Here is a 12461-nt window from a genome sequence, read left to right on the forward strand (position 1 = left end):
AAAGAAGCCGAAATGTATCGAAAATTTTTAATTGAGTATGCAGACGGACCACTCTGTGTTTTCTCGGACTAAGAATATCCACCGATGGAGCCCTGGATCCCTACCTAGGCCAGGCCCATAGCCCCGAAGTGAAAACCGGGAAACTCCACGTGATATCACATGAGCATACGCTTATCACACCAGGGCATGCCCAAACCCCTTGCCCAGCTGCCCTCTTGTCCACACACTTCGTCTCTTTGGCACACTCTCCTAGAAATTAGCAGAAAGTTATTATTACCACTCAAGTGCTGGTTACAATGGCCACCCTTGTCGGCTTCCAGTCTCACGAATGTCAAATTGCGGATGAGAAATCTCATGGTGTAAGCCTGCCTAGTGACTGAAGCTAGCAGTGACATTACCTATTGACTGATTTACAGAGCAGCGAATATCAGATAACTAAGTTGAAACATCGTCCAGTCATCGAGCAAAGGAGCAACCAGAAGCTTCTTGCGATTAGTGCATTTGCTGAAGTTTACCTCCTTGACGGTAAAACCATCAGAAAAGCGCCTCGCAGCCAAGGCGAAGATGATATGGAATCCATCATACGTGAGGCGACTATCTACAACATGATTGACGATCATCCTCGTATTGCCCAGTGCACTTCCCGAGGAAGGACCGATTTCGTTGACGTCAAGTACTATCCGAAAGGCGATGTCTCTGAATTTTGTCAGAAGAATGAGGTTTCTGCTGAGCTTCAATCAAAGTGGTTCCGACAACTTATTGAGGCAGTGGAAGTTATCCATCGCTATGGAGTGATCTACTCAGACCTTGCCTTGCGCCAGTTCTTCGTCGATGATGAATTAAATATACGCCTAGGTGATTTCAACTCATCCCAGTATCCCGAGCACCCTGCCCTTGGGTATGAGAAGGCAACCCATTGTTTGCCAAGGGACTACGCACAACCGAACACGGTACTATCCGATCTTTTCGGTCTGGGCTCTACTTTGTTTGAACTTGTCACTGGGAAGGCCCCATATGCCGAACTCTATCCTGCTGAGTTTCGGGACATTGCTCCATCTGATATCCAAATCCTTACGCGAGCACAGCAGCGACGTGCCGCAGATGCGGAAGTCGAAAAACGGTTTCGGAATTTGCAATTTCCTGATGTATCTCATATTTTTCAGGGTGATATTATTCTGGGTTGTTGGAGCGGCAGATTTTCTTCGGTGGAAGAGGTGCTCCGGTGGAGCACAAGTATATATTGAACCCAAGATTCATTGTGTCTAATTGAAAATGATCGGAATACCGCTCTGTGTCTTCTCGAATTAAGGATATCATCGATGGCGCCCTTGAGGTTTTCGCTCCAAGTAGCGAGTCTCTGGCTTATAGAGCAAGGCGAGTATTGCTTGAATCAGACTTCGATGTTGCATGCAGATGGAAGGATAGAGAAGATGGAATAAGCAAGGAAGGGGATAAGGACTGTCCCATAGTTTTGCATGATTTCTCGATATGCCAAGTAAGGACTTAGCCCATGATCCACTGAGTGCTTGCTCGTGCGGGAACTCACGTCCTCGGGCTGTTGCGCCATGGATAGGCTTCAACAGTTTGGAAAGATGACACCTCTCCACCAGGCGATGATAATCGACAAAATCATCATGCAAAACGAGATTTTCAAGGAAAAACGAAGAGCTCTGCTGCTCGTCTCGATAGACCACCAGCCAGGCGACTGGGAATCCTCTTCGATTGATCCAGTGTGAGAAACTGGCTGGGTCATGATGGAAATGAGAGGCAAGAAATCTAAGAACTTGATGTAAATGTTCGCAGGTGAAGGGGGAGAGCTCTTGCTTTATCGTTGAGTGAGAATATCGGGGACGCGTCACCTAGCTCGTGGGGTCCCACCTCTTGTCTTTAACATATTGAACAGTTCCAACCAAAGATTTCCAGTGTCATTCGATAACTCAAATGCTTTCTGGCATGGATGTTTAGGATAATTTCTGGATTTCCGTGGCAAAATTGGCCCAGGTTGTGGAAGGCGACAAAGGCAGTGCCAGCAGGCGAAGAGCTAGTGTAAGCCGTGGAGTTAAAGGTACTGAGTGCGTCGAGATAAAAGATAAAGAGGGTCCACATTTCGTTTTTGCGCGCTGTCAGCCGTGGCCCGTGTTCGTGTCGACGCGAAGGAGGCTCTAATGCTAGCGCGGAACTGGACTAGCGTACTCCTCTTATGTACACAAATACACAAATTGCCATTATAGGTACTCACATGTATTGCTGTTTGATACAAGTGGCTCAAGGAACATCTGAGTCCTGTCACATCTGTTCCGTAGAATCCGTACCTATCGGCTAATTTCCTAAATGGAAAGTGTCCAGATTCGTGTTTTGGTCCTAATCGCGACTAGTGGCTGACTCCACCCGAATGTCTCTCGGTTAGATTGCTCCTCACTAAACCACCACTTTAGCCCATGAAATACTAAAATTGCCTGTGATCATTGGTCCTGTTTCTCGCTGTTAGCTCAAATAAGCGGGTGGCTTGGCCATGGGAATTTTTCTTACTTGATCTGGAGAAAAGTAGGTCGGAGCGGCCGTTAGTGCCTTGCTATGAGGTTCGTTAATCTCCACCAGATTCATGAACCCGAGAAACAACCCTGGAACTCGAGGTGATTGATTCGACAGCGCCGGTATACTATACCGCTCGTAATAAATCAATCTGGCATTGGGGGCCAAGTCGTTAATCCAGGGACATATGGATGCACTGCCCCAAGGGTGGCTCCCGTTTGCTGACCGTCGTTAATTTGTAGCAAAGCCCCCTGCCAAGTACCAGGTGCCATGTTAGTGAATCGAGCCACAATTCATCTAGAATATGATGTTTTTGAACATTATTATATGTAAGTAGTCTACTTATTAGTACAAGTATGTCTGATGTGTGTAGGGATTATTTACAATTTGTCACCCATTTCACCTGGCAGGGTGTAGAGGTATCTCCACCCATACAGATCTGACCCCAAATGGCTAGTCATAATCACTCCAACCGTCTCAATAGGCCAGTGCAAGGCCTCTTAGGCAGTTACACCAACGCAGACGTAATCGCCCACCCAAAGGCTTGCACAACCTGACCCGACAGCGGGGTTCCAGGCGTAGAACTGTGCGAACGTGATGCCGTAATCAGCAGCGATGGCAGCGCAAGTATCACCAGAGACGACGAAGTAGAATTCATCGCAAGTGGAGACCATTCCAGTCTGGATGGGAGACGGAGTAGTAACACCACTACCGGAAGTAGAAGTGGTTGTTGCCACTGCTGATGTAGTGGCCACACTAGAGGTAGTAGTGGATGAGGCGACACAGACATAATCACCCACCCACAGACTCGCGCACCCAGATCCAACTGCAGGGTTCATGGAATAGAACTCTGCAAAGGTGATACCGTAATCAGCAGCAATGGCAGCGCAAGAATCGCCAGAGACCACGAGGTAGAACTCATCACAAGTGGAGGTCATTCCAGTCTGGATAGGAGCCGGGGTACTGATTCCAGTAGCAGAGGATGTCGTCGATGTAGTAGCGATGGCGGATGAAGAGACAGCGACAGATGAGCCAACACACACGTAGTACCCGACCCACAGACTCGCGCAAGAACTTCCAACCGCAGGGTTATAAGTGTAGAAATCATCAAGGGAAATATCCTCTGCAGTGGCAATGGCGGAACAAGTATCTCCGGAAACCACAAGATAGAAGGCATCACAAGTGGAGATTATGCCACTTTGAACAGGAGACGGAGTAGTGAGTCCAGATGAAGTTGGGGTAGCAGTGGTCGCAACTTGAGAAGTGGGCTGGGATGTAGGGGTGGGTGTCGGGGTCGTAGACAAGGTGTATGGAGTCTGCGTGAGGTTGTCCACATCAACGCAATAATAGTAGCCCGGCACCATTGAACAGGCACTGGAAAGCAGATACACATAGGGGTTCTATATTAGGATGGATGGTCAGCTCTCAATTGATTAGACCTTCGTCCAAGTGAGCTTATGAACGTACCCAAGCATAAAACTCAGTTGACGTGATACCAAATTCAGCTTCAACCTCAGCACATGAAAACTCCGCTGAACCCAGTGCCCATGCACTACAGTCCGACACGGCGCCTGGAAATACTTCCGCTCCAGCTGGGGGTGTAACAAGGTAGGCTTGAGTAGCCCCGATGGCTGCAAAAGCCGTGATCAATTTTGTGAAAACCATGGCTAGAGAATCAGTCACCAGTGACAGTGAGTCAGTGAGGAAGAAGATTGAGTGTCAAATCCTGCGACCTTGACAATGCAGCTCTTTCAGGGCTCCTCAGCTTATATGTAATAGTCAGACGGATGTATGGAGAAAACAGGGTCTCTCCCCTCACCAAGAGAGATGGACTAAGTGAAATAAAATGAGACAGCAAAAAGCAGAATTGATCATTGGCTGTTGCTGTTTTGTTCCTGCATGTTGGAGAGCCCAGCGAACGCCACATTGGAGCAAATCCATACAGCGTAGCCCTACGGAGTAGTCCGTACAGCATCAAATTTCCCGAGCCGAGGCCCCCGACCAATAGAAAGTGGTTTACATTGGATCTAGGCCAAGTAGAGACACGCCAAGCGCTAAGATTTAGTTCAATATGGATGCTCGTCCTGGACTCCAAGGGTCGCAATGAGGCTAGGAAAAAAGGGTATTAGCCAGCGCACGTCCTTGAAGATAATGCTACACCCTGATGTCACGTATCAAATAGCTGTACTAGCATCAATATAATTTCCCAAAATGTCGTAAGAAAAACAATAAAAATTACTGAAACATTTAGCTTAACAAAGCGACCAAATAAACAATAGACAGTGTAAGATCCATGACCTTTGAATAAACTGTTCAAAATTCGAAACTTGGACAAGAAAAGGTTCGGGCAGAGCCCCAAGTTCAAAGTGTGGTAAAGGAGTCCCTCATTTCCCCACTCCGTGAATCCTTTGAGCTCTGCCTCGCTAAAAAGCCCCTCGGCCCTTTTCAGGTACCGTGGAACTCAAATACCAAGATTGAAATTGGCAAACCCGAGAAAAAAAAAAGGATACTCAGTTTAGGCTGCAATTGTGGTTCGTTACTTAGTGGGCCTTCTTAGATGAGCCTCTTGTTGGAACAATTCACCACCCGGGTGAGAGCCGCAATGGATACCGGCAGGGGCGGAGGTTTATTTATTTTATTTTATTTTTTATTTTTATTTTTTTTGGGGGAAAAAAAAAGAAAGAAAGGAAAAAAGCCGTAACGAAGGGAATGGAAATTTCTTTCAACTTGTCCAAGTAATGTCAACATCCGACAAATTCATTTGAGATTCCAAAAAGAAAGCCTATGACTGGACAGCATGATGTGCACACTCCGCACCTTATTATGAAGTTGACCGGAAGTAATTGACCCATGACCGTAGCTTACTGCAGGTCCATAACACCAAGGAGGAGGCGTTATAGGTAGGCAGGAAGCTACGGTCAGTACTAGATACATTGTTTCCTCAAAAGCAAGATTCACAATTCCCCAAGCAGTCCTGGGCCACTATTTGCAGTTGACCTTGTGCTTCTTCCAGTCGCCTCTCTGACAAACCCGCGAGCAGTAGTAAATGCTCTGGCACTGAGCACAGCGGCGCAAAGGTTTATCCAGCGATGGAGTCGTTCCACAACCAGCACATTTCTGGTCGACATTCTCGCGACCCTGATCTTCGGGAATACCGCCCATGCCAATTATAAGCTCATTAGAGAATTGCTTCCACAGGGTATCAGCCACGTCGTTCTCCATGGAGTCTGCGACAGACACGTGACACAGATCCGGTCGAACACCGACAGCCCTCAGTCTAGCGGAGACAGCCTGGGCGAGGCCCGCATCAGGTGTGCTCCAGCTGTATGGAGCCCATGGCACACCGGGGTCGTCCATGGCAAGAGGCAAGATGCTGTTGTCGAATGTGGTGAGGAAGGACTCAAAAAGGAGGGGCACGATCACTTCTGCTTGTGCTTCGAGTGAGAGTCTTTTGATGCGGGTGCGACCTTCGCAATGTCTTTGGTTGATGTAAGGATTGACAAGGAAGACGGCATCCCCCTCAACAATGGGAAGGGTTCTCACGGAGAAGTGGTAGTGATTGGGAGCCTGCGTAGGCCCGCGTTCAGGCGCACGAAGGCGGTTGAACTGTTGGGCCTGGAAAGCTACTGCGTTCGACATTTTGGAAAGAGTCGATGGGACGATGGTAAGTTCAAACGCACAGATGAATTTTTTATTTTCCGTGGCGACGGCGGTGTAAAAAACCACTGCAAGTGTGAAGTTGTAACTTGTCTCAAAGAGTACTGATTGGAGGAGAGGTGATGCTGAGGCCTGTGATTGGTCAATCCGTAATGTTTTGCTCGGTTTGTCGCGTCATAAAAGAACTTCAAGCTACGCGACTTTTTGAACCTCCGAGTCAGAACCGATGTCTCGCGCTTATTGCGAATGTCGATGAATGCCATTTCGTATTTAATTATCGATTTTCTTCTGTCAATACCCTGGGCCACGAAGGCACAGGCCTAGAACCTACTCAGAGCGACATTGCCACATTAGAACGTATTTGCTTATTTCTTATCGTTAATCTGAGTGTGATAACCGTTATCCGCAGTCTTATCGCAGTCTTATCGAAGTGTGTTGGCTGTCCTTATTTTGCTTGATTTCTTCTCACATAGTCTCCTGTGAGATACAGTCCGACGGACCCGGGACCCTTGCTATCACCACCTGTTCAGCCACCGGAGATATCTCCTCGACTGGGGATGAGGATACAACAGGGCTTTGATCGACACCCTCCACGAGACTCCAACCATACAACATCATCTCACCCATACGCTTGCTGAAATCGGATCCCATAATCCCGAGATGTTTCATAGCTTCCTGTGTGAATAAAAACTTCTCCCGCCGTCTAAACTCCGTATAGACCTTACAACTCTGGCCCAGCCCAAAGATCGATGTGTGCGGACCCCAGGCTTTCTTGTCATCAGCCAAACAGTAAGGAAGAGAGCGGCTGATCTCGTCGGCGTAGAACTCCGAAAGCAAATAATCCTCGTTCGTAGCGACTTGAGCAGGAGATAAACAGTAGGCGTGGGACTGGGCTTGGGCGATCAAACCCTGAAGTATAGACAAAGCAGCCCAGTACCCATGGTGTGCCCTAGCATTGTCCAAAGAGGTGAAACGGTATGGTGTGCCGAAGAGATAATCTGATGGAGGACAATTGGTGATAATGGTATCACAAGTTACAGGACGGCCACCGAAAAAGTCGACGTTGAACTCGTACCAGTCGAATAATTTTTGTCTGTGCATTATGCAGTTGTATAGCAATATTTGATAGCCATCTAAGTTGGATGCATCGATCACACTGAGATCTGTCATGAAAGGTGACATCTCCGACATGAGTTTTAATAGCTCATCAATGGGCTGCTCTTCCCTAGAAGTCAAAAACAAAGGGAGTTTATCGGCGGTCGGATCAATCGCTTCCTTCGCCTGCAAGGGTGATAGTGATTGCAACTAGAAGAAGCGAATTAATATAACGACTCGATAAGGAGAAAGAAAGACACATACCAATCGCATTCTATGGAATGCCACACATAGCAATCTAACTGTAGGATTTTGACTCGCACGATACTGACAGTATTTCAAGATCCCGTTGGTTACTGTCATCTGGTCGAGCCATACTTGAAGACCTTGGGGGCAATGAATTGACTGAAAGTATATTCAAAGTTAGCTTTGAAATATGGAAAAAGTGTCATTTAATGCAATGAACATGCCATCAATGTGGATAACATACCACTAGCTGTTGAAACACGGCCACAGTATATACGAGCTCATCGCTGTAAATATTGCGCTTCCGCTTAAGGTGATGTGACATATGCCGTATTGCACCGTTGTATAGTTGAAGTCCATGATAGAACATGTTATTATCGTTGTTCCTTTTGCCCAAAAATATGCAGCCCACTGCAGTAAGAGCCTTTTCAAGCATGGGAGGCTTGTTTGGAAGTCCGGTGACTTCTAATAGTAGGCTGTACCATGGATCAATTTCGGTACTTCCCGATAAATCATCAGGAAAGTAATTATCAACATATACCGAGGAAAGCTGCTCTCGCTTCAATGGGCCATTATGCACTGATGCGACTGAGTGTTGTATAATCAACGGCCTCGCACGGCTAAGATATTGTGCCTGGGTCTGGGTCGGAGTCACGATATTGTGTTTCGAACCCGCCAATTGCTTCTTATTTTTATCTCCCGCATGCGCAGTCGGGGTGTTGTGGAGAAAGATGCGGTATTGATCATATCCGGGGCATTGAATGCCACGCTTCATGCAACGTTCACATTCTGGCTCTTGTTTATCGCACTAGCTTCAACCGTTAGCACCGATATCACGTAATCGAGGGATAAAGACGCCAACCTTCACTTTGCGTTTTTTACAATTCTCACACCCGGTAGACTGCCACGGTTTGCCGCCCATATTAATGCACGATAACTGGTGTTCTCGGGACGGTGGGGAATTTGAGAGACAATGGCTTGCGAAAAGGCGTTTAGGATGGGGGCCAAATGCTGTTAGCCGAGGGGGGAACCCACAGCTTGGCCCCACAGTGTGGTCCACCAACAAACAACCATGCCCAATGATAATGCCTGGTCCAAAGGAAGGGTGAACCCTGACGAATTCAAGGCCGCCTGGTGTTTTTCAGGGGTCAGAATAAATACTCAATATGATCATTGGGATGGTGTATGGAGTATTTGAATTGGCCGAATAAGGATCATAACAGATCAAGAAAAACGAACAAAGTTGAACAGCATGACAAAAAATAATTAGTGAAATTCTGGAAGTAGCTTGGCAACATAGCATACAACATGCACTGTTTTCTCAAATGTAAGTCCGCAGATATTCCCCAAGAGCCATCATTGCCATAGCCTGTCCATACGGCATAGACGTAACAGCAATATTTCGATAATGATCTAACGTATCGCCCATGCCAGTTCCAAAACTTGTATTTTGCAATTCGCCATTCTCATCAATTGAGTCCAGCACAGCTTTGACAGCATTTTCTGCAACGTCGCGGTATTGATTTCCAATATAGCGCTTGCGCATACCTTTCAGAAGACCAAAGGCAAAACCTGCCGTAGCAGAAGCTTCGATGTAAGAGCCTTCGTCATCATGATCCAGCAAAGTACGCCAGTAGCCCGAGGACTGTTGCAGACGCTGCAAAGCATTGCACTGAGCATCAAGTGTATCTTCCAGATAGGTCCGAAGCGGATCCACAGAAGAAAGCTCCATCATCTCAATAATCTCCGGAATAACTATGGTAACCCAGCTATTCCCGCGAGCCCACTTCGCACCTGCAAAGTTGTGACCACCATCCTCGAATGTCCACCCATGATAGAAGAGACCGCTTTTAGGGTCACAAAGATATTTCACATGAATCAACAGCTGTTTCTTCGCCTCCGTAATATAATGGTCTCGACCAAGGATCTTGCCGATTTTCACAAGAGGTAGGACAGTCATCATCAGTGTGTCATCCCATAACTGCTGCTTGTGCTCCATCGCGTAGGTTTTGTGTTGCATACCGCCGTATCGTGTTCGAGGGAGCTCGTACATTGCCCACTCGGCCCATGTGTCGAGCCAAGGGAGATAGGTTGGGTTTTTGGTCTTCTCATAGACAAATGCCAATGTAAGAAAGACTGCCATGGTGTTGATGTTTTTTGTTGTTCCTCCCTCGGCGAATCGTGTTGCAAACCACTCTTCAATGATTCTGAGGAGTGATTCATCGCCCGTGAGCTCATAGTACTTCCATATTCCATATAAGCCGATGCCATGAGTCCACTCCCAGCCCTTCCAGGATTTTGTATCGATTATGCGACCGTCTTGCAGATGAAGCAGGAATCTGCCTGTCTCGTCCTTGATGTTGATTTGGTTATGTATGAGGCTCTTGATTGTGTTATGAATATCCGGGGCTTGCGGTCGACAGACTGGAATATTTTTCTCGTTGGTGGCCATGGTTTATTGTTTTTCAATGTGCAATTTGCCGAGTAAGAGATGAAGGTAGCTTGATTAGCTTTCTAGCTCGAACCTCAAAGTGGCTTGGGCTGATACCGCCTTTTCAAGTCCGTAGAAAAGAATACTTTCTTTGCTGATCTGCAGTCCGATCACTGGCCCATTTGAAATCCTCGGCCGCTATTATACCGAGCCTAACAAAGAGAATGAGTTTAAACGGGAAGGAAAGAACGAGGGGAGTGAAATGGCGCTCGCTTACAACATATGATCCTTTGACTCCGTCTATTTCTATTAGTATTTCTCCGTCTTGGCGAATCTTAATCAGTCTCGGCATTTGGAATCTGGGGGTGGAGAACGCGGGGTCAAGCACTAGCCAAGGCTGGAGGATCAGTGGGGACATCGTGCGTTGTTGATATTTTGAAGCTTACATTCTTGGCATGTGACATGTCACAGACTCACAGTCAAGCACAGATACACAGTATAAATGGGGTCGTGAATCTGCCGATATGCCTCCCAAGCGGTACATGACTCTTTTCAGTGACCAAAACTCCCAATCAATCTTGATCGTTTGGGTTTTGAAAGATTGAACAACAATGTCTGCTTTGGGAGAAAGCAAAACGGGCGATATCAGGCAAGAGGCGGAGCCCATGCACCTAGAGCGCGTCACTAGCGATGTTGAGGACTTGAAAGCTGCCCAAGTGGGTGATCGTGTTGATGATGAGGTACAGAAGTATGCTGCCATGGGTCGCGTGGAGATTGACGAACCTACAAACCGCCGTCTTCGTCGTTTGATTGACCGTCGGGTGTTGTCAATCATGGTTTTCACTTATCTGGTTCAAGCACTCGACAAGGGAACGTTGTCTTTTACTTCCATCATGGGCTTTCTTGATGATACACATGTTGACACAAACCAAGTAAGCCCCTCTCAACTACATACAAGGGACAAAAAGCTAACGCTGGATTCCAACTACCAGTACGCATGGCTCTCGACAAGCGTTTATATCTCCATTTTGGTGGTCGAGTATCCGACAAATTGGATAATTCAACGAGTGCCTATTGCCAAATACCTTGGATGCAACATCATAATTTGGGGGTCTATTCTCGCTATGCATTCCACTGTGAAGAACTTCGGGGGTATTCTTACAGTGCGGATCCTGCTTGGAGTTTTTGAGGCATGCGCTCAACCGAGTTTCGTTCGCCTGTCGAGTATGTGGTATAAGCGTTCCGAGCAGGCACAAACTGTGACATTCTGGTTTGTTACCCGAAATGAACCGATGGGAAAAATTGATACATTTCATACTAATGCCTAGATAGGTATATGATGAATGGATTTCAGCAAATGATCGGTGGTCTCCTGGCATATCTCTTCAGCCTGATCGGTGCCGACAAAGTGCTCAAATCATGGCAAGCTCTCTTTATTACCTACGGTTGTTTCTCAGTCCTTTTCGGCGTCTTTGTTCTTATATTTATGCCGGACTCTCCTATGACAGCCACATGCTTCTCGGAAGAGGATAAAAGACTCATGGTGGAACGCGTGCGAGATAACCGGACAGGAATCCAAAACAAAAAGTTTCGAAAGTACCAGGTTCATGAGGCCTTGAAAGATCCTCAGACGTGGTGCTACTGTGGAATTCAACTCTTTACTACGATGCCGACCAGTGGACTGGGTACGTTCGCCAACATCATCATTAAAGGGTTCCACTTTACAACCCTCCAGACTCAATTGCTATCTATGGTTCTGGGAGCATACATCATTCTTGTTCTCCTCACATCGGCATGGTTGGTGAAGAAAACTGAACAAAACTTGATCGTTATGGCTGCTTATTGTATACCGTGAGTTCTACGGGCCGAGCGTACAAAATGTTCTTTCCTATCCACTCACTGAATACTGACACGTCAATACGGGTAGCTCGTTTATTGGCACGATTGTTCTTATGACAGTTCAGAACACGACATTGGCAACGAAGACAGGCTTGTTGATTAGTTATTATATCACACTGTCATTCTGGGCGGCGCAAACCTTGACATTATCGTTGATTTCCCGCAATATTGCGGGCCAAACAAAAAAGTCCACTGTCATTGCAGCCAATTTTATATCTTGGGCAATTGGAAATGCGATCGGTAAGAAGACTCACAAGTCCATCCCAGTGTTCGGCATTGGCTGATTATCCTGCAGGGCCTCAAATCTTCCGATCCAATGATGCACCGCGATATTTTACAGCTTTTAGTGTTCACCTTGGGTGCTACACAATTTTGGAATGTATCTTACTGTACCTCAGGTTCCATCTCAAAAAGCAAAATGCAAAGAAGGATGAATTAGAGGGGGTGGATGAGGATTCTCCTGTTGGCAATGACCTCGATGGCTTTGAAGATCTGACAGACAAGGAAAATATTCGATTCCGATATGTTTACTAGGAGGAACCTCAGCAGACTGCCTTTCGGCGCTAGCAGCCAAAGAAGAATTCCAGAAATCATATGAATG

The 12461-nt window shown here is 46.8% G+C and overlaps 6 protein-coding genes across 6 annotated transcripts; 2 read left to right on the forward strand and 4 right to left on the reverse strand.

Annotated features, from left to right (window-relative positions):
* Positions 1-296: 296 nt before the first annotated feature.
* N7466_009317 (uncharacterized protein) lies at positions 297-1244 on the forward strand (the record flags this gene model as incomplete). Its single annotated transcript, XM_057168706.1, has 2 exons — positions 297-359; positions 417-1244. The coding sequence occupies 2 exons, from the start codon at positions 297-299 to the stop codon at positions 1242-1244; spliced, it is 891 nt and encodes a 296-aa protein (XP_057017412.1).
* Positions 1245-3032: 1788 nt separating this feature from the next.
* N7466_009318 (LysM peptidoglycan-binding domain-containing protein) lies at positions 3033-4197 on the reverse strand (the record flags this gene model as incomplete). Its single annotated transcript, XM_057168707.1, has 2 exons — positions 3033-3932; positions 4000-4197. 2 exons carry the CDS (start codon positions 4195-4197, stop codon positions 3033-3035), a joined length of 1098 nt encoding a protein of 365 aa, XP_057017413.1.
* Positions 4198-5514: 1317 nt separating this feature from the next.
* On the reverse strand, positions 5515-6171 carry N7466_009319 (zinc finger MYND domain-containing protein; the record flags this gene model as incomplete). Its single annotated transcript, XM_057168708.1, has 1 exon — positions 5515-6171. The coding sequence occupies one exon, from the start codon at positions 6169-6171 to the stop codon at positions 5515-5517; it is 657 nt and encodes a 218-aa protein (XP_057017414.1).
* A 483-nt stretch (positions 6172-6654) lies between these two features.
* On the reverse strand, positions 6655-7290 carry N7466_009320 (uncharacterized protein; the record flags this gene model as incomplete). The annotated part of the gene is made up of 1 exon (XM_057168709.1): positions 6655-7290. One exon carries the CDS (start codon positions 7288-7290, stop codon positions 6655-6657), a length of 636 nt encoding a protein of 211 aa, XP_057017415.1.
* Positions 7291-8851: 1561 nt separating this feature from the next.
* Positions 8852-9982, reverse strand: N7466_009321 (glycoside hydrolase family 88/105 protein; the record flags this gene model as incomplete). The annotated part of the gene is made up of 1 exon (XM_057168710.1): positions 8852-9982. One exon carries the CDS (start codon positions 9980-9982, stop codon positions 8852-8854), a length of 1131 nt encoding a protein of 376 aa, XP_057017416.1.
* Positions 9983-10572: 590 nt separating this feature from the next.
* On the forward strand, positions 10573-12394 carry N7466_009322 (uncharacterized protein; the record flags this gene model as incomplete). Its single annotated transcript, XM_057168711.1, has 5 exons — positions 10573-10893; positions 10954-11231; positions 11294-11812; positions 11889-12100; positions 12156-12394. The coding sequence occupies 5 exons, from the start codon at positions 10573-10575 to the stop codon at positions 12392-12394; spliced, it is 1569 nt and encodes a 522-aa protein (XP_057017417.1).
* Positions 12395-12461: the final 67 nt, after the last annotated feature.

This window comes from Penicillium verhagenii (genome assembly GCF_028828195.1).
Source record: "Penicillium verhagenii strain IBT 33310 chromosome Unknown utg000009l_segment0_segment0, whole genome shotgun sequence".
NCBI classification, from domain to species: Eukaryota; Fungi; Ascomycota; class Eurotiomycetes; order Eurotiales; family Aspergillaceae; genus Penicillium; species Penicillium verhagenii.